This window comes from Lutra lutra, chromosome 18, assembly GCF_902655055.1.
Source record: "Lutra lutra chromosome 18, mLutLut1.2, whole genome shotgun sequence".
Classification (NCBI taxonomy): Eukaryota; Metazoa; Chordata; class Mammalia; order Carnivora; family Mustelidae; genus Lutra; species Lutra lutra.
Genome location: NC_062295.1, coordinates 24825064 through 24846300, shown reverse-complemented (window position 1 = coordinate 24846300; position 21237 = coordinate 24825064). Strand labels below are relative to the sequence as shown.

The 21237-nt window shown below is 44.8% G+C and overlaps 1 protein-coding gene across 11 annotated transcripts in view; it reads left to right on the top strand.

The window, feature by feature from the left end:
* The window catches only part of PSPH (phosphoserine phosphatase), a 44015-nt gene that overhangs the window by 18899 nt on the left and 3879 nt on the right, over positions 1–21237 (top strand). For 3 of the 11 annotated variants that reach the window (XM_047713662.1, XM_047713664.1, XM_047713665.1), the window contains 3 exons: positions 18439–18597; positions 19314–19448; positions 20319–20464. In XM_047713662.1, coding sequence (XP_047569618.1) covers positions 18458–18597; positions 19314–19448; positions 20319–20464 — 421 coding nt within the window. In that variant the 5' untranslated portion in view covers positions 18439–18457. Of the gene's footprint in view, positions 1–6151; positions 6368–9252; positions 9490–9704; positions 9800–18438; positions 18598–19313; positions 19449–20318; positions 20465–21237 lie in introns of those variants that run through there. The other 8 variants (XM_047713660.1, XM_047713659.1, XM_047713667.1 and 5 more) reach the window with 7 other exon arrangements.

Sequence of the window (21237 nt, the reverse complement as noted above, 5' to 3'; positions counted from 1 at the left end):
TTCTGGTGTCTCTCCATGCATCCAGCTTTCCTATTTGTTTTGAGATCCCAGTTGCACTGGATTAGGGTGTAGTCTAAGGACCTCATGTTGACCTAATCATCTCTTTGACAGCCTTATCTCCAACTGTTTTCACATTGTGAGGTATGAGAGGTTAGAACGTAAGCATATGAATTTTGGAGGTACACAGTTTTAACTCATAACAAAGGTATTTGTCACTTTGTTCTTCTTTATTTTTAATCCATTTCTTTAAAAGATTTTATTTATTTGAGAGAGAGAACATGGGGGGGGTCAGAGGGAGAAGCAGACTAGCCCCTTGAGCAGGGAGCCTGATATGGGACTCAATCCCAGGACTCCAGGATCATGACCCAAGCCAAAGGCAGTCGCTTAACCAACTGAGCTACCCAGGCACCCATTTTTAATCCATTTTTAAATGAATTGTGTTTTCTAGTACCCATGATTTTCAGGGATCTCCTGCGAAGGAAGGGCAAGAGGGCCCAAGGTAGTTTTCCAGGCTGAACAGTGCCAAAGTTTTTAGCTGCCATGGTCACACCGCCTCATTCAGTGTGGCTTTTCTTAGTTTTTGTGTAACCTCTCTTCCTTTGCTTCCTTGTCCTAAACTGGCCCGTACCTGCTGTCATACCTGTGCTCTCTGGCTTTGTCACTGGTCATTGAACCCAGGAAACATAGTGCCTGCCTTTGAGGTGAGCTGTTTATCTGCTTTCTGAGATTTATCACATTTGGTTTCCAAGACATTCTTTTGGATACTCTGTACCTTCTCTGTCTACTGGGTTCCTTGTAGCCTCAGTGCAACCTCACTTCTCATCGCTGTGTGCGCTCTGGTTGTTTTGAACAACAGGTATTTTCTTTTTTTTTTTTTTTTTTTTTAAAGATTTTATTTATTTATTTGACAGAGAGAGATCACAAGTAGACGGAGAGGAAGGCAGAGAGAGAGAGAGAGGGAAGCAGGCTTCTCGCTGAGCAGAGAGCCCGATGCGGGACTCGATCCCAGGACCCTGAGATCATGACCTGAGCCGAAGGCAGCGGCTTAACCCACTGAGCCACCCAGGCGCCCGAACAACAGGTATTTTCATTTTCATGTGAACTTCTCATCCTCAGGGAATCTGCTTTCTGGTGTTTTCTGGGATCTGCTGCTGCTCCTTCCCTTATGACCTCCCAAGTGCCACTCCCCATGCGTTGCTGCCCAATCTCTGCTGCTGTAGATGGCCCTTATTCAGGCCTTGGAGTCTCTAGTGGCTTTTCTTCTAGTATTGTGGAATACAGGCTATTCAGGTCCCCCTCAACCAACTCTCCATTGCTTTGTAGAATTTCTAGGAGGAGAGGGAAGATTCAGTCATGAATGGCTGCACTTTTTATATTGTAATCCTATCGCTTTATAATGTAAGTGTTCCTATTTTTCTCCACTATAAGGATAGCTTTATGTTTTCCCTAATGACAAATGTAATACTTAATGCGTAACCATGTAGGAGATTCAAGTAACACAAAAGAGTACAAGGAAGAGTGAAAATCATCAAGAGGCAGCCATTCAGCATTTTGGTAAACATTTCAAATATCTTCCAGTTACATATAGATTTATATGAATTAGTTCATACTGTATATATTGTTTTATATTCTGCCTTTTTACTCAGTAATTTGTCCAAAAGCTCTTTGTCAATAAATATAGATTTACCATCCTTTTAAATGGCTATGCTGTATTCTATTGTATAATATATATATACCATACATACATATATATACCACATGGTATATACATAACGTAAATTGTTTAACTTATCTAATGAATACCCTGAAAGAGAAATATTTCTGCATTGATTGAGCTCTTTGGGATTGGTAACTAGAAGTTAAAAAATTGCATGCATTTATATTCACACTGCCGATAAGGGCCCATTTTCCTGCATCCTTATCAACCTTTTTCATCTTTGTGTATGTGTGAAAAAATTTGTAACTCATTATTTTTCTTTGAATTTCTTTACTAGTTTAATTAGTTTTTTTTGTTTGTTTGTTTATTGGCCTTTAGTGAATTGCATATTCATGTTCTTTGCCCATTTTTCTACTGGAATTAGTTGTGTTGTGTTTTTTTTTTTAAGATTTTATTTACTTATTTGACAGAGATCACAAGCAGGCAGAGAGGCAGAGAGAGAGGGGGAAGCAGGCTCCCCGCTGAGCAGAGAGCCCTATGTGGGGCTCGATCCCAGGACCCTGAGATCACGACCCAAGCCGAAGGCAGAGGCTTAACCCACTGAGCCACCCAGGCGCCCCTGGAATTAGTTTTTTATTACTTATTTGTAGGTCTTTGTAATCTGTGCTGTTCCTTGGCCTGCCTTTGTCTTATCTGTTCCTTGCTCTTCCTCTGCTCTGTTCTGTCTGACACCTACAGAAAATACATTTCCCCTTAGGTTCCCGTGTCAGCTGGCTTCTAGCTAGATTTGGCCAAGAGAAACCCTGACGAGAGGAAATGAGAAACCATGGTGTTTCTCCCCCTTGTTTCAGGTGGCAATGTGTGTATTTCCTCTATGGCTCCTGCTTCGATTGGACAGCCCACTGAGCAACCCAGATACCCTTGTGTTCTAAGAGCATCTTGTGTTCTAATGGAGCACCTCTGGGTGGGGTTCTGGATGAAACCTAGTCACCAGAAAGACCAGTCCATAATTAGAAGCTTGGAAATTTCAGTCCTGCCCCCATTCTCTTGAGAAGAGAGAAGGGCTGAAAATGGAGTTACTGATCTATCATGCCTCTGAAGACTCCATAAGACCCAAAAGTGTATGGGGTTCAAAGAGCTGCCAGGTTGTATGACACCCTGAGGTGCTATACCCGAGCTTCATGGGGACTGAAGCTCCTGTACTTGAGACTCTCCCAGACTTCACCCTATGTGTATCTCTACGTTTGGTTGTCTGTCTCTATGCTGTAGTAAGCTGGTAAATGTGTTTCTGAGTTCTGAAAAAGTACATGATCCAGCAAATCAGACCTAAGGAGGGGGTCGCTGGAACCTCTAATCTAGAGCTAGTCAGTCAGAAACACAGATGATAACTGGTATCTGAAATGTGTGTGCGGATGGGGGCAATCTTGTGGGACTGAGCCCTTAACTTGTGGGATATTATGTTTGAGAAGATAGTGTCAGAATTGAGTTAAATTATAGGATAATAGGATACACAGCTGGTGAAACTTCCACATTTCATGACCAGAAGTCAAGTGTTTTGTGTAAGTAGTAAAAGACAACATAGGAGGAAAGAATTGGGTTTTGCTTCCTACGTGGGGAGGAAAAAAACCCGAGGTTTTCTCTTTTTAATTACATACCCATAATAGATTTATTTTATAGCTGGAAATTTGTACCTTTTGGCCACCTTCATGGAGTTCATGCTCCCTACTCCTAAAGCATTTAGTTTTAATTGATTCATCAACCATTATAAAACTAATAAAATTTTTAAACTAATCTCAACCAATATGAAACCAAATAAATTAGAAAGGTAAATTCTTCATTCCTTTTACTCCCCAGGATTAATTGCTCACCAGAATTACTGTTTACATGCACAGAGTTTTCTTCTTTCAGAAATGGGAATCGACCAATATATATTATTCTGCAGTCTGCCTCATTCACAGGACATATCATGGACATATGTGCACTGTGTGATTTATTTTGAAAGTCAGTGTTTACATTAAGTTGTATTTTTCTTTAACTACATTCTTTTAAGACATGATATTTCAATGTATTGGTACTTAATGTATTGATATACAAATATCACATGTATCATAAAATATTTTATATATATGCACACAGATATAAAAGTATATATACTCACTGCCATTAAAGAAATCTATAATTTCTTCCCAGTCTCATTTTCTTTCCTGTTTCCAGAAATAACTACCACCCTGGATTTTATGTTGTAAGTTCTTTGTGATCTTAAATGATACTCTCTTTTTTAAGTGTCTGGTCAATGACTATTTATATGTGTAGAGTATCGTGAGCATTTTCTGTGTGACTCCTGCGACTCATGTGCAAGAATTTCGTCTGAGCATCCCCGAGGCGGAATTGCTGGGTCATAGGAAATGTCCATGTTCAGTGTTACTGAACGATATCATGTTGTTTTCTGGAGTGATTGTTCCAACTTACTTTATTTTATTTTATCTTTTTTTTTGTAAAGATTTTATTTATTTATTTGACAGACAGAGATCACAAGTAGGCAGAGAGGCAGGCAGAGAGAGAGGAGGAAGCAGGCTCCCTGCCGAGCAGAGAGCCCGATGCGGGGCTCGATCCCAGGACCCTGGGATCATGACCTGAGCCGAAAGCAGAGGCTTTAACCCACTGAGTCACCCAGGTGCCCCCCAACTTACTTTATTTTAGAAGGCTATTTTATTATCACTAAATTATTTTTAAAAAGTACATGATTCTAGGGTGCCTGGGTGGCTCAGTTGGTTAGGCCACTGCCTTCTGCTCAGCTCACGATCCTGGAGTCCTGGCATCAAGCCTGCATTGGGCTCCCTGCTTGATGGGGAGTCTGCCTCTCCCTCTGACCCTCCCCCATCTCATGCTCTCTTTTTCTCTCTCTCAAATAAATAAATGAAATCTTAAAAAAAAAAAAAAAGTACATGACCCTAACACAGTTAATCATCAGGGAATATGTTAGCTTGTAAAAATGTGACATATAGGAAACCTTTCAGGAATACTACTAGTATTACCTGTATTACTTTTTACTAACCAATTATGATTAAAGCTGTGCAAATACTGCATTGCATTTGGCTTACATGTGTTATTTAACATGGTTCCTGAAGAACAACAATGAAGCATATTATAATCTCCTTGTATAGTTATGACTTGTTAGGCAAGATTACTTTGTGATTCTTTCATGTATCTGTGACCACCCATTAGCTTCCTCTGGACATTTTTTTTTTCCAGTGTGGTTTGTGTTGTAGAGCACTGCTACCTCATGACCCAAGTGTTAGTACAGATGTGACTATGAGGTAGGTACAGAGACCATGAGTAGCTGACAGATTTTATTCAGTGCAAATATTTTATTTGAAATCTGTTTCATATTAAGCATCTATGAAATATGAATAATAGCAGGAATTAATTATACTTTTCCACATTATTATACTTGCGTTTCTTTCCCCCTAGAAATACTCAATTACTGTCTATGCTTATATACAGATATTTGGTGTTTAACATCTTTTATTATACTGCTGTCTAAATTACTACAAAATATAAACAGGTTCTTAATTAGATTGTTATTTTAGGCCCCCTTATTTTACCCTCCCCCATTAGTGGTATCATTTTTTACCTCATATTTCAGAACATCAAAATTCCACCTCTCCATTCTTCAGATCAGAACCTTCTTTGACACATCTGGGAGAAATTAAACCAGATGTGCCCCAAACCTGCAACCATTTTCTTGCTGAACTTCAAGGGCACGCCTGGCTACAGAGCAGCAGCACTCTTGTTTCCGGATAGAACTGTCTTTTGAGAGGTTCTGTAGCAAAGGGCAGGGATGTGGTGACCGAGTGTCCTGCTCCAGCAATTGCGTCCCCTCTCCCTGAGTGGCCACTTGTAGGGAACCTGAACTGTTAGCGCCTGAGGTTTAGGGCGGCACCTAACTGTCCTGCTCCAGCCAGCTGACCCAAAGGTAAATGTGTGGAGGTGCTCACCCCTTATTTATTATAGTCAAAAGTAGCTCGGCAAGTGATACCTAGAAGAAAATAAGATGACAAGAAAAAAGAAAAAGAATCAGATTCATTTTGTCACTCATAGCTTTCTGCATTTTAGTTGCGAATATAAGTAGTTTTGCTTTTGATACTGTATATATTTTTAACTGATGGTTGGTATATCATATGAATAGAAGTAGTTACTGAAATTCCCCTGGAGACCTACATTCCTAGAACAGAAGGTCAAACGTGAATTCAAAAAAGATCCCTGGGAGCTTCCGTTAATTGCAGAAAAGGTCCCTAAGGAGCCCAGAAGTCCCTGGCTTTCTCTTACTCTCGTTCCTAGTGGGGCGGGCCGGGAGCACTTCGGCCCCTCCCGCGTGAAGTGAAGGTGGGGGCGGGCTCAGAGAATCCCCGCCCAGGGGCGGGGCCGGGAGGTGGCGAGGCTGCAGGTCCACGGCCGAGGGGCGGGCTCAGAGAAGCCCCGCCCAGGGGCGGGGCCAAAGCTCTACCGCTCGGCTGTGCGGCCCGCGGCTGGGAAACCCGCCCCGAGGCCGCCGCGCTGCCAGCAGACCTCACGGGGCTGCTCGGGGAAGCCTCGGCTGGTCTGCGCAGGCCGCGCCCCTCGGAGCTCCGCGGCTGAGGGTCGGGGCGCGCCCGCGGCTGCCTGCAGTCGGAAGGGCAGCCCGGGAACCAGGAAGGGCAGCAGTCCCGGGTGAGTCTGGGCGCGTGCCGGGCGCTCCGGTGCCGACTTCAGGTCTCCGAGCCGGGCCTTGTCCGTGCCGGCGGCGTTCTCGGTCGCGGCAGGGGAAACGCTCGTGGGGTTTCCAGGCTTTCGCTTCCCGGTGTACTCTTGAGTAGCCCCCGGTCTAACCCCGCCGCCGGTTCCCGAGCCGCGTGAATGAATGATGCAATCCTGCACCGGGACCTCGCCGGGACGAGGTCGGGGTCCGCGCGCGTCCGGCGGGGCCGTCTTTCCCGGCCGAGCTGGGGTGTCCGGGGAGCACCTGCCGGACCCGCTGCTGCCAGCGACCGCCGCGAGTCAGGGGCTGAGTCCGCTTGGTCAGAGAAGCTTTACTGCGTCTTCTTCAGGGGCGCCGCCCGCCGAGTTGCTCGTCCAGTGCTGGACTGACCCGTGCGGGCGTGAGGGTCCGGGGAGGAAGGGACAAAATCCAGGATTTCTGAATGGTATTACGACAGCTGCTGGTGGGTGCTCGGTGTGGTCGCGGTGCCCTCACGGTCACGTGGGTGACCTCGAGCCGTCGGGACGGTTGAGGTTTTCAGGTAACTGGATGCATGCCAATAACCTCTCTAAAGCTGAGGTTTTCTTGAGGTATAAGTTGACGCAACAGTACGCACCCATTTTGGGTGTACATCTGGGTGAATTTCGAGATTATCTACACACTTATAATCGCCAGCAGATATAATACTTCCATCTCCCCTGAAGGGTTCCCAAGGCCTCTTTGCAGTCGGGTCGCCCCACCCCGAGCCCTAATGACCTGATTTTTGTCATTATAGCGTTTGTGTTTTCTTTTCTTTTTTTTTATTTATTTTTTTAAAGATTTTTTTAAAAAATTTATTTGACAGATTACAAGTAGGCAGAGGGGCAGGCAGAGAGAGACAGGAGGAGGAGGCAGGCTCCCTGCTGAGCAGAGAGCCCTATGCGGGACTCGATCCCAGGACCCTGAGATCATGACCTGAGCCGAAGGCAGAGGCTTTAACCACTGAGCCACCCAGGCGCCCGCGTTTGTGTTTTCTAATGTGTCCTCTAAATGGAATCATGCTGTATGCAGTCTTTTGTGTTGGGCTACTTTCAGTATCACGTCTTCTGTATTTATTTTGGCGCGTGGTACTAATTCCTTCCTTTGGATCGCTGAGTACTGTTCCTGTGTGGGGATATCCCACCGTTTGTTGACCACTTCTCCGCTGATGGACGTTCTGGTTTGGGGCTGTCACAAAGAGGGTTTCTCTTGGATAAACCTCTGTTTAACTTTATCAGAAACCACTAAAATGTTTTCCAGAATGGTGGTACCATTTCCTATCCCGAGCAGTTCTGCGGTTCCCTGTCCTCACCTATACTTGGTGCGGTCGGTCTTTTTCATCTTAGTCATTCTTCTTTTCAGTTTATTTTCATATCTTTTTTTCTGGAGTGTCTATCCCAGTCTTTTGCTCATATTTTAATAAGTTGTGTTATTACTGACTTGTAAGAGTTCTTTATTCTGGATACAAGTTCTTTGTCAAATACGTGTATGGTAAGTATTTTCTCCTGTTCTGTAGCTTGTCTTTTCTTTTTCTTTTTTCTTTCCCATTATGGTATCTTTTGTTGTTGTTGTTGTTGTTGTTGGTGTGTGTGTGTGTGTGTGTGTGTGTGTTTTAGGGAGGGGCAGAGGGGGAGAGAGAGAGAGTCTTAAGGAGGCTCTGTGCCCAGTGTGGAGCCTGATGTGGGGCTTGATCTCACCACCCTGAGTCATGGTTCTGAGCTGAGATCAAGAGTCACATGCTTAACTGACTGCACCACCCACGTGCCCCATCATGGTATCTTTTGAAGAGCAAGTGCAAGTTTTTAATCTTGAGGAAGTCCATTCTCTCATGCTTTCCTTTTATTGTTCATGCTTTATTTAAGAAAGTTTTACTTACCCCAAAGCTGTTATTCTAGCTACCTATTGCTGTATAACACTTTAGCCCCAAACTTAGCAGCTTTAAAACAAACATTCATTTTTTCACAGCTTCTGTGGGTTAAAAATTTGGGAGCAGCTTAGTTGGGTGGTTCTGGTTTAGGGTCTTTCAAGAGGTCACGTTGGCCAAGGCCAGTTTATTTGAATGTTTTATTGGAGATCTGCTGCCTCGCTCATTCACATGGGGGGCAGGATTCAGTTCCTTGAGGGTTGTTAGATCAAGGGTCCCAGTTCCTTTTTAGCTGTTTCCAGTTCTGCCACATGGGCTTCACCATAGGGCAGCTACCCACATGGCAACTGCCTTTTTTTATAGCAGGGAGGGAGGCTGGGCCAAGATGGAAGCCACATTCCTTTTCTTTGCTTTTGAGACCAACTCAAAAATTGGATGAGAGAAAGGTTACGCAAGGTCTGTATTTTGAACCCTCTGAATTATTTATTGCCATTATGGTTCCCTCTTCAGTCTCTTTGCGTTTTCTTGCCTCATCTTCTTAACTATTTCTTTTATCTTTTTTTCTTCTGAGTTTTGGTACTTTTATCTACTTTTACTTACAGTTTTAATTATGAGGATATTAATTCAATATTGTTGGCTGTGTTCCCTCGATATTGGGCAATGGAACTTTTCGTTGACTGTTCTTGGCCTGTTGGCCACTGTGTCTACTCCTGTTGAAGACAGAAGGATCTGTTTTGCAGAGTCTCGGATATACCTGAGTCAGCACTCTGTCTGCGTTTTGTTCTCTCAGTAGATCCTCTCCCCCTTCCCTCTCATTGGCATTCTGCTAATTGGGTTAGGTGATTTCCTGTCAGACCTGAAGCTTTTGCAGAATCAAAGCCAGAGAAAATAATGTGTTTACTCCTCTGCAGTGTGGAAAGGAGGCAGAAGTCAAGCGTTTCGCAAGGGAAGCAGTCTTAGGGAACTTTGCATCTGACCCTTCTTCGTACCAGTCCTACCAGCGGGGAGAGGGAAGCTAGACAGTTTCCCTTTCTTCTCTTGTGTCTGGACCTTGATGTTTGTTTCCTCCTCTCCTTCTAGGCTCTCATCTTGCAGAACTCTCAAGATCTCTTGTCAAGAGATTTGTAGTCAGAGCTTTATGCTGCATTTTTATTCAGGAAAGAAGCAGGGAGAGAAGAGTGTTCTTTCCCAGGGATCCGGCACTGGAGAAACGTGAGTCTGGTTTGTCTTTTGTTGTTGTCATTTATCATTTCCAGTTTCCTCCTCACCTGAATGGAACTGTCTGCTGTCATATATGTGGGATCCATAAAATCTCAGGTTCTCCAGAACAGCTATAGTTTTTTTGAGTCATAAAATACACTATAAATGCATTGACTGGGAGCCCTAGGCCTACTTACCAGAGGCTCTTTGACCCTCCTCTGACCCAGAAGCTTCTCAGGCTGCATTTGTGCCTTGTTGCAGTGCCCGGACGACCTGAAGCAGACTCCGCGCTCCTCCGCAGGGTGACCTCCATCTGGGCCTGGTAAGGTTTATTCTCTTGGATGTGCTGATCTCCACAGTCTCTGTACCAGCTTGCATTTGTTCTTACACAGGGGAAGGTAAGAGGTCGGTCCTGACAAAGAGTAAGCTGCTGAAGCGATTTTGGACGCCTCTCATGAAATACAGAGATGAAGGGTTCAAAGAGATTCTGGGTGAAGAGGTTTTTCCCTCTTATCTAAAATCAGACCCCCTAAGCCTGGCCCTGAAGAAAAACTTGCTTTTGTACTTTTGGACCTGAGGGTAAGAAGGGGTCGTCAGCAGAGGCTTCTTCACCATTTGGCCCTCTCTTTCCCCCAGACGGGCCAGCTGGGCGCCGGGCAGGTGGGAGACCTGTTCTGACCCGCGGAAGGGAGGGGCTCAGCGGTCTGGGCCTGGGAGCTGCCATGTCAAAGCACATACCCTTCCACCAGGACTTCTTCCGCCTCCTGTCCTGTCCCCCTGCCAGGGCCACATGCGAGGGATCCAGAGTCCATTCTTTAGCAAGGAGTTTTGTGTGTGTGAAATTCTAAGGTTCACAATTTACTTGGAAGCACCTGAACTTACCAGATTTTTTTCCCCCCTTGTAGACATGAGAATTTTGACTGAATTAATGAGTGGCTCCTGGTGGAGAGCTGAGAAAAAAGGCAACAGGCAGTGAATAAGGAGGCAGGGCATTTTACGGTGTGGGCTGGGAAGGGCTAGGTGAGGCTCAGGCCGTTTGTTCTGAGTGTGAGCAGGGAGCTGAAACCTGTGTAACCCCTGGGGTGGAGGGCATATCCCCTGACATGAGCATTTTGTGGGCAAAGTTAAGGTTCTGTAATCCAGCTCTGTCTCCTAGGGAGGGTGTGGAGAAAGATTCCACTTACCCAGTAAATTCAGTGCCACTTTTGTCTCAAACATCGTATTTTCTCTGCCAGGAGGTGTTGGCAATTCTGAGTCATAAGTCAGGACTCGTGTTCATCTGGGGATATGGAAGTCAGCCCTCACTTTACTTAAGGAAATGTGTGTTTCCTTCCATATTTGAGGCTGATGGTGTGGTTGAAGCTATTTGTTTTGTCTGTGGTTGGGGAGAAGCTCAAGCCACTGGCTTTTCAGACATGAACAATAATGATTGGTCTGGTCATCTCACTGAGACTGGTCGCCTCTTGGAGATGATGCCCGTTCTGTACTTCCCAGGTCTAAGGCTAGGCACGGGGGGGGGCAGTGTAGACTGGCGTTGGGGTTAGGAGTTTTGAGGCTTCAGGAGCCTGTCAGTCCTTCTCAGGAGTCTTGCCCATTCTTAGTTATGTTGTGCTGCCTCATGCACAGTCTTTAGCCTGTCCCATTTATTTCATTTTAGCTCTTCTTAGGTAATTTGTCTGCTCCTGGCTTTCCCTCCATTTACATATGACTCGTTTTTCATGCTCAGGGGGGTTGCATTGCACTAAGCACTGCTTCTCCGCTGACAGACAGTCTGTGCTCTTCTGTGCTGGGGTAGCTGTCTTGCCATGTGATGTGAAATGTGTTGATTCCCTCTGGGCCAGTGCCATGTGGGTGGTTACTGAGCCACAGAGAGTGGGATATGAGGCTCCTTGGTATTCCCTGGCTTGGTGGAGGTTTGACAATTTATGAAACTTGTTTCTATCCACTGGTCTCCCAAAGAATGTGCAGACTTTCTTCTTTCACTGTTAATGAATCATTACCCATCGCATTGTCCAGCTAGCAGAACTTTGGTCTGATTTTTTTTTTTTTTAAAGATTTTAGTTATTTGAGAGAAAGAATAAGTGGGAAGAGGGATAAAAAGAGAGGGAGAGCAGAGGGGACCCCAAAGTGGGGCTCAATCCCAGGACCCTGGCATCATGACCTGAGCCAAAGGCAAACGCTTAACCGACTGAGCCACCCAGGCGCCCTGGTCTGAATTCTTCATGGCAATCTTTGACATTTCCTCAGTCCAGATAGGTTCCTATCCAATGTTTAACCTTGTTTAGTTCTGCTTAATTTATCTGCCTCTCAGTTTATTCACATCTTGACTTATGCATCACCTTTTATGCTGTCTGTATGCATTTGAGATCCAAATTTTAGTTTTTTAGCCATCGCTTAGGAGCTGTGTGACCCTGGTCATTTAACTTCTTTATACCTGTGGTCATTAATCTGTGAAATGGACACATTAATATTGTTCCTACAGAAAGGCATGGGGCCAGACCTAAATGATGACCTAAATGATTTTTTTTTTTTTTTTTACTGTTTCAATGCTTTATTAACAGTTGGAAACAAACCCAATAACTGGAGGTGATGACATCCCAGAAGCCCAAAAGGCAAGGGAAATAGGTTTGCCTTTTTTTTTTTTTTTTTTATTAAATGCATCCTAGCAAAAGTAGATTAAAAAAGATAGGGTCAAAGCCCCAGATATCAGCAGGGAGGAGGAAGGAACCCAGGGAGGCAGCCTCCTCCCTGCCCCCACCTTCCAGGGAAGAGCTCAAAGGAGCTGCTGTTGCCGCTTCACACACAGGCAGCTGTAGCAACCAGCACCCTGGTTCCTGGCCTGAAGGCCTCCCTGCAGGTACCCTTAGGTCACGTAAGTCCCCCCTTTGTGAGGTTTCTTCCAACTTAAAAATTTATGATGTCAATTCTGTTTCATTCGTGATAGTCATCATTGCTGGTTAAGGATTTTAATTTTAGGCTAATAGCACTCTAAGTTGGAATAGTTTTTTTTTTTTTTAAGATTTTATTTATTTATTTGACAGAGGGAGATCACAAGTAGGCAGAGCAGCAGGCACAGAGAGAAGGGGAAGCCAGCTCCCTGCCAAACAGAGAACCCCCACGTGCGGGGCTCGATCTCAGGACCCTGAGATCATGACCTGAGCCGAAGGCAGAGGCCCAACCCACTGAGCCACCCAGGCACCCCTAAGTTGGAATAGTTTTGTTGAGAACAATAATCTCAGTTATAAGTTCTCAATAACTTCTTAGATTCAACTCTATTTATGAAACATTTACTTTATACCTACTGGGTCCTGGAAACAAAGATGAAAGATATTTCACTCAAGGAGAGGAATGGGAGTGATTAATTAATTCTCTGAAGGAGTAGGAAGGAGATAATGTAGTATAAGGCAGGTTATTTAATTATCATCTTGAAGAATAAATAGGAATTTGCCCACGGAGTATGTGGGATTAGGTGATTTCAGGCAGAGGGAATAGCATTTGCAATGGCATAGAGATTTAAAAAACCATGACATATTTAAGGAACAAGACATCTTCTGTACATCTTGAACATAAGTTGTGTGTATGTGTGTGTGTGTGTTTGTGTGTGTGTGTGTTGTCTTGGGGGAGAAGAGCAACAGGTGATAGGTTGGTGAAATAGGATCCAAATGATGGAGGGCATAAATTAATTGAATAACAAAGATATTATGTTAATTGATATGCTAATGATGGGGAATGGATTAGCAAGGGGATCATTAGGTCTGATATGATTAAGTTCTTTTTTTTTTTTCCAAGATTTTATTTATTTATTTGACAGACAGAGATCACAAGTAGGCAGAGAGGCAGGCAGAGAGAGAGGAAGGGAAGCAGGCTCCCTGCTGAGCAGAGAGCCCAATGCAGGGCTTGATCTCAGGACCTTGGGATCATGACCTGAGCTGAAGGCAGAGGCTTTAACCCACTGAGCCACCCAGGTGCCCCTATGATTAAGTTCTTAACTTGATTTGATTCTAGAATCCTCAGAAGCCAAACCTGAATCCAAGCAGGTACAGTAGTATATTTATAATTGAAACATAATGGGCATGTTAAAAAGAAAAGCCTTTACCTTTTAGAAATATATACTGAAATATCTTGGATGAAATGACATGATTTGCTTTGAAATAATGAGAAAATGTGGAAGTGTTTAGATGTGAAATTGTGATTTATGTATAATAAGAAATATATTTGATCATCTCTGGCACAAAGCTCTTCAAACTCTTGGAATTTCCTATGATGAGAGTGATAAAGGTGTTTCTTTTTGTTCCAACAGAACCAACCTTGGTGACTTAGTCCTACCACCCTCACCTCTGGAGAGCAGAGAGGGGCTAGTGATCTAGCTCAGTTACCAGTAGCCAGTGATTTAATCCGTCATGCTTTGTAATGAATAAAACCCTAAAGGATCGTGTTTGGAGAGCTTTGGGGTTGGGTTCGTGAGCACATGGCGATACGGGGAGAATGACATACTCAGAGAGAGTATGGAAGCTCTGTGCTTCTTCCCACATAACTTGTCCTGTCCTGTACATCTCTTCCATCTGAGTTCTACCTTTTTATACTACACCAGTGATCTAGTAAATAAAACATTTCTCTGAGTTCTATGAGCCACTCTAGCAAATTAATTAAATCCAAGGGGGAGGTTGTTGGAGCCAGTTGGTCTGAAGCACGGGTGACAACCTGGACTGGGGTCTTCAGTGTGTGTGTGTGTGTGTGTGTGTGTGTGTGTCTGTGTGTGTGCAGGGAGGGAGGGCTCAGTCTTGTGGAACTGAACTAACCCTAACCTGGGGAATCTCATGCTATCTGGGTGGATAGTGTCAGAACTGAGTTGAATTATAGGGGGGCCCCATACTAGTGTCTAAGAATTGCTCAGATGTGCGGGAATCCCCCCTTGTTGGACGAGGTACAGAATGCTTTCTGGGGCCATTGATGAAGCAGGATTTGCTATGATTGTTGAAGCAGGTTGATGTGTATGTGGAATTCATGTATTCATTCTCTTTTGTATGTATTTGAAATTCTCTACAATAAAAAGTTAAAAAAATAGTTGTGGGTATGTAATTCACAACTATATCATTTCATTTATTCATTCAACCTTCAGAAATTATTTGAGCATCTCCTCAGAAGAGGCTCAAAATAAGTGTTTTGAAAAATTTTGGATCTTAGTATAAAGAGCTTACAGTCCAGGAGTAGAGGTGACATACATATAAATAGGTTTAAGATAAGTAAGACTATTGTGAATTTTATATATTGAAAACAGGTCTACCCAAAGTACCGTGGAAGTTCTAGGGAGAAATTTTTTCCAGCCCCAGGGAATCAGGAAAGACTTTATAGTGAAGATGGCATTCGAGCTTTATTCATTCACTTAATTCAACAAATATTATTAAGCTGTACTATATGCTGGGTACTGTTCTCAGTCCTATGGATAGTGAACAAAGCTGATAAAGATCCTATGTTTGTGAAATTTGCATCCTAATGAGGAAAGATAGACAATACATAATAAACATAATGAGTCTATTTTATCATATGTTAGAAAATGATAGAAGTTACAGGAAAAAGAAAAAGCATAGTGAGGGATATTAGTAAGGTTGGGTTAAGGATAAGGAGGGAGAGGCTGCAGTCATAAACGGGGTGGTCAAGGTTGGCTCATGGAAAAAGGTGATTCGTGGGAAAACTTGTTTTTTAAAATTTCATTTTTTTTAATTGACGTATGATTGACACACAGTGTTGTTTGGGCAAACTCTTGGTAAGGGATTGGCGACGTGGGTATGCAAGTAAAGAGCATTCCCACCAGAGACAGAGCTGGAGCAAAGGCCCTGAGCGGGGAGCCTTCTTAGTGCATTTCCAGAGCAGCGGCAGGAGGACTGGTGTGGCTGAGCGAGGGGGAGAGGAGTAGGAAATGAGGTCAGAGGTGTGATGGGGAGGGCGTGGTGGTGGTGGTGGTGGTGGTGGTGGTGGTATCACTGTAGGGGGCAGACCCTATTCGTAATTGTAAGAACTTTGGCTTTTACTCTTAATAAAATGAGGAGCTATTGAAGGATTTTGAGCTAGAAGTGTGACAGGATTAGGCTTTCGCTTACAATGATTACTTTGGATGTTACCTTGAGAACAAAAACCAGGGTGGGAGACCTCTTACGTGGTTCTTGGTACAGTCTTGGCAAGAAACCTTGGTAACTCAGGCTAGAACGATAGCAGTGCATAGGGTGAGAAGTGGTCAGATTTTGGTTGGACTTTAAAGATTTATTTATTTATTTGACAGAGAGAGATTACAAGCAGGCAGAGAGGCAGGCAGAGAGGGGGAAGCAAGTTCCCCGCTGAGCAGAGAGCCGGATGCCGGCGGGGCTCCATCCTAGGACCCTGAGACCACGACCTGAGCAGAAGGCAGAGGCTTAACCCACTGAGCGACCCAGGAGCCCCTTGATTTTGGTTAGACTTTAAAGATAGAACCAACATAGTTTCCTGAATGATTGGATATGAATTTTGGACATGGGCCATCAAGGGAGAGAATGGGTTTTTATTTTTTTTTATTTTTATTTATTTATTTTTTTAAAGATTTTATTTATTTATCTGACAGAAATCACAAGCAGGCAGAGAGGCAGGCAGAGAGAGAGGAGGAAGCAGGCTCCCCGCTGAGCAGAGAGCCCGACGCGGGGCTGGATCCCAGGACCCCGAGATCATGACCTGAGCCGAAGGCAGAGGCTTAACCCACTGAGCCACCCAGGCGCCCCGGGTTTTTATTTTTTTAAGAAAATCACTGGACTAGAATCTTGGGGGTAAACAGGATCCTAAAGGTTGTCATTTACCTTAGGTAAACGCAAGAATGGCAGTTTGAGACGATCAGGGGTTCGGTTTTAGGCTTGTGTTTGGGTATTTCCCAGACATGTGAGTCAGGTCAGGTAGGTGGTTGGAGTTGAGAGTTTGGGAGAGAGAACTGGGCTCCAGGTACACATCTGGGAGTTCCTATCCCAGAGACGACATTTCAAGCCATGAGCCCGGATGAATTCCATCGGGGAGTGAGTATGGTTGGAGAAGACCAGGGGTGGACTGTGGTCATTGCAACATTAAGAGAATGGAAGAGAAGCAACCTGCAAAGGAGCTCAGTATGTTTAAGGGAAACTTCATTCACATTGAGGCTGATGTTAGAGTTTAATACTCTATTATCTTACTGGATTCACGACTGTCTTCTCTTTCCCCCTTGTCAGTGGGTCTCCAGTGAAACTCCGATTTCCCATTAAGAGCCATCTTTTATAAGGGTTCCAAACAGGGCTCCGCAGTTTTTCTGTCAAAGGCCAGATAGTAAATATTTTAGGCTTTGCAGGCCTTACAGTCTCTGCTGCAGCGGCCCACCTGCTGTGTTGTGCAAAAGCAACTGTGGCCACGTAAACAAGTGAACATGGCTGTGTTCTTCTGAAACTTTAATTATGGACACTGAATTTTGAAACCCATGCAATTTCTGTGTGTCGCAAAGTTTTATTCTATTGGCTTTTTTTTCAATTATTTAAAACATAGATGTGCCTGGGGCTGGGGCTCAGCGGGTTAAGTGTCCTGCTCTTCATCGCAGCTCAGGTCTTGATCTCGGGGTTGTGAATTCAAGCCCTGTGCTGGGCTCCGTGCTGGTGTGGAGACTACTTGAAAAACAATAAAAAAACCAAAACCAAAACCAAGTTGGTCTTACTTTACAGACTATACAAAAACAGGCTGATTTGTCCTACCGGCTATAGTTTGCCTCCCCCTGGTGTAAAAGCGTTAAAAATGTAAAACGTTTCTTCCCCCAGGTCAGCTTTGCCCTGGACCTTTCTGCCAGGTGCACTGCAGCTCCTTGGGGTTTGTTTTCAGCAGTGTCTGTTCTAAATACAGATTATTTGCATCATCTGTGTGGCCTCATACGGGACATATTTGATGGGAGATGGGTCTGGGGAACCTTTAGGATCCCATTTAACCCCAAGATTCTAGTCCAGTGATTTTCTTAAAAAATAAAAACCCACGACATCCCTTTCAAAACTGTCCTCCATCGCTTCTACAGCTCTGTGGTCTCCCAGTCTCTTCCTGTGAGTCTTGACTTCCTTTTCCTTTTCCTTCCCAGGCTCCCAATCTGATCTTTTCTGCTCCTGTGAGCTCTGTCCTCAGCCCCCCTCTTTCCCCCTCTGTCTACTCTCTGGTGACTTCAGTCAGGCCATACCCTCTGTATGGATGACTGACAAATGTGCTGTTCAGCTCTGACCTCTCTTCCGTGGGAAAAAGCCTTTCAGGATTTTCCACTACCTAGATGTTAAAATCTAAACCCATCAGCCTGGCCCAGAGCCCCCCCTTGGTGTGCTGCCTGGCAGCTGGACTCCAGTGGGCAGTTTCCAGAATGTCATCCATCATTCTTGTTCCTTGCCTTGGACCCTGCTCTTCTCTCTGCTGTCATTATCCTCTCTTCTGGCCTCCATCTCCCTGCCCCCTACTCCCAGCACCCACCAAACTGATGCCCTGCCTTTGGAGAACCCACTCAGGCCACTACCCTTCAAGATTTGGGTTGAGTTTCTGTCCCCCTGGAAACCCTGTCTCATAGGCAAGCTCAATCATCTTCTGTGTGTGCCTGTAGTATCTTTAGTATCTTATGCACATTTCCACTTCAGCACTTGCCTTTCTGCTGTCATTGTCAGGTCAAAAATAGTCGAATATTGAATGTGATATATATTTGTAAGTCGGTACCTTCACCAGACTGAGTTCCTCGGAGAAGAGTTTGGTCCTGCTCATCTTTGTATTCCAAGAGCCTGACATTTAGATGGTGCTTACTTTGTGTTAAAAACAACAACAACAACAAATGAGCCCATGAGTCCATGTTTATGTGGAATATGCTGACTTTGATACAGATCAAAGTATATTGGCATTAGTAGGCATAATTGGATCTTTTTATGGTGATGCGTGTTTAAATATGTCTGTCTTCTTCTGTTGTAGGAGGAAGATTCTTCCGAGGATGGTCTCCCATTCAGAGTTGGGGAAACTCTTCTGTTCCGCAGATGCAGTGTGCTTTGATGTTGACAGCACGGTCATCAGAGAAGAAGGAATCGATGAGCTAGCCAAATTCTGTGGTGTTGAGGCTGCCGTGTCAGAAATGTAGGAATAGTATTTATTCACTTTATGAAGTGATAAAGAATTGCAAGAGAGAGTGACTTTGGGTGACATGCAGGACCACGGCCGTAATTCCCCGAGTTTTAGTCCCTGACAGCAAACCCTGGGCAGTTAGCTTCTTCCGTCACTTAGAGCTGAATTCGCTAGTGTGCATCATCCAGTCACCCATTTATAAGACTCTTATGGCAGAAGAAAATAGTTGCCTCAAAATAAATATGAGTGACAGGTTCTTACCCAGTGAGGGAAACAACGACCATAACTAACCAGAGAAGATGATGGGGGGTGGGGGCGGGGATCCACGGGGATCCCCAGTCATCCAGTGCTTTGTGTCATGGCTGACTGTGTGGCCTTAGTGGCTTGCTAGAAAGCTAGTTTGGGTTCAGAGTCTCTTAGTCTGTGTGCAGGTGAGACCCTTCCCTCCCTCCTGCCCTCCCCATTGCTGCGTGCAGTCGCCAGGTCACGGACATTTCATGTTCAGCTGCATTTGACGAGAGATGTGACCACAAAATATTAATGTGATTCTCAGGCAGACTGTAGTAAGTTTATTCCCACGGCCTCGCTGCCGTGGCACTGTGGCATGTTTATGGTGGGGCTCTAGGCAGCACCTTCCTCATGGGTGGACACTGGAGGAGCTAGGGAGACAAGGTGTGGACTTTGGGGACATCTGACTTGCCTAGTCTGATTGTTGGCTCTTCTCCCAGGACACGGCGAGCCATGGGTGGGGCAGTGCCTTTCAAGGCTGCCCTCACAGAGCGTTTAGCTCTGATCCAGCCCTCTAGGGAACAGGTGCAAAGGCTTATAGCTGAGCACCCCCCACACCTGACCCCGGGCATAAGGTAAGAGGAACCCTGGTCTGGGTACTGTCTCTCCATCAGCACCTGCATTTTGGGGCATATCCTCTTGAGGGCATCTTGCTATGGCTCTAGCGCCGCCTTCCGCCTGCCTCTCTCAGCTCTTACGTGCGGTCTGAATGGCTGGCCCTGCCCACGCCATCTGCCCTTCCTTTCTCCCCAGAGAGAGCCGAAGTTTCCTCCTCATTTTCTGTTTCTAGGTTCATGGGCAGATCGAGTTGTGGGATGGTTTCTTAAGCAGTCCAGCCCCACCTATTAATTTCTTTTTTTCCCCCTAAACTTCATTTTTTAAAAAAGATTTTATTTATTTGACAGAGACACAAAGAGAGAAGGAACACAAGCAGGGGGAGTGGGAGAGGGAGAAGCAGGCTTCCCGTAGAGCAGGGAGCCTGATCTGGGCCTCCATCCCAGGACCCTGGGATCGTGACCTGAGCAGAAGGCAGAGGCTTAATGACTGAGCCACCCAGGCCCCCCCACCTATTAATTTCTAAGTGCATTTAGAAAAACATACATGGGGGGCCTGGGTGACTCAGCAGTTAAGCGTCTGTCTTCAGCTCAGGTCATGATCCCGGGGACCTGCGATTGAGCCCCGCATCGGGCTCCCTGCTCAGTGGGGAGTCTCTTCCTTTCCCCTCCCTCTGTATGTGCTCTCTCTGTCTCTCTGTAGCTCTCACTCTCTCTCAAATAAATAAATAAAATCTTTTAAAAAATACATAAAACATTATAATTAACCAAGCAATATACCTTGTCCATTGTATTTGGGCAAATGCTTTGCGAACAAGAAAATGTATTTTAGTTTCCTTTTCATGTTTCATGTTTAGTAGTGATTTTGCTGTTTTATATTTCTTTTTGCAGGGAGCTAGTAAGTCGCCTCCAAGAGCGAAATGTTCAGGTTTTCCTAATATCTGGTGGCTTTAGGAGCATCGTGGAGCATGTTGCTTCAAAGCTCAATATCCCGTCGACCAATGTTTTTGCCAATAGGCTGAAGTTCTACTTTAATGGTAAGAATTGAATGGCGCCGTGTCCCTTTCTTGTCAGTTTTAGTGTTCAGTGTCTTACGTAATGTCTGCTGGAATGCAACCTAAGTAAGGCAGGCTCAGAGTTAAACACTGAGATGAAGGATTCTCTCCTTTTTAATTGATTTAAGTTCAATTAATTAACATTTAGCATATTATTAGTTTCAGAGGTAGAGTTCAGTGATTCATCAGTTGCATAGAACACCCAGAGTAGGGGCGTCTGGGTGGCTCAGTGGCTTAAGCCTCTGCCTTTGGCTCAGGTCATGGTCTCAGAATCTTGGGATCGAGCCCCGCATCGGGCTCTCTGCTCAGCGGGGAGCCTGCTTCCCCCCTGCCCCCCGCCTGCCTCTCTGCCTACTTGTGATCTCTCTCTGTCAAATAAATAAAATCTTAAAACACTGGGTGTTCTTTTTTTTACACCTAGTGCCCTCCTTAATGCTCATCACCCAGTTGCCGCATCTCCCCTGCCAACCTCCCCTCCAGCAACCCTGTTTGTTTCCTAGAGTTAAGCGTCTCTTATGTTTGTCTCCCTCTCTGACTTTGTCTTATTTTATTTTTCCCTCCCTTCCCTTATGATCCTCTGATTTGTTTTTTAATGCTACATAGGAGTGAAATCGTATGGTAATTGTCTTTCTCTGATTGACTTATTTCACTTCGCAGCATACCCTCTATTTTTTTTTTTTTTTCTTGAGATGAAGGATTCTCTACTGGTGTCTTTTGCTCCTTGGGATCCTTTGCTCCGTGAAATAGACTTAGGC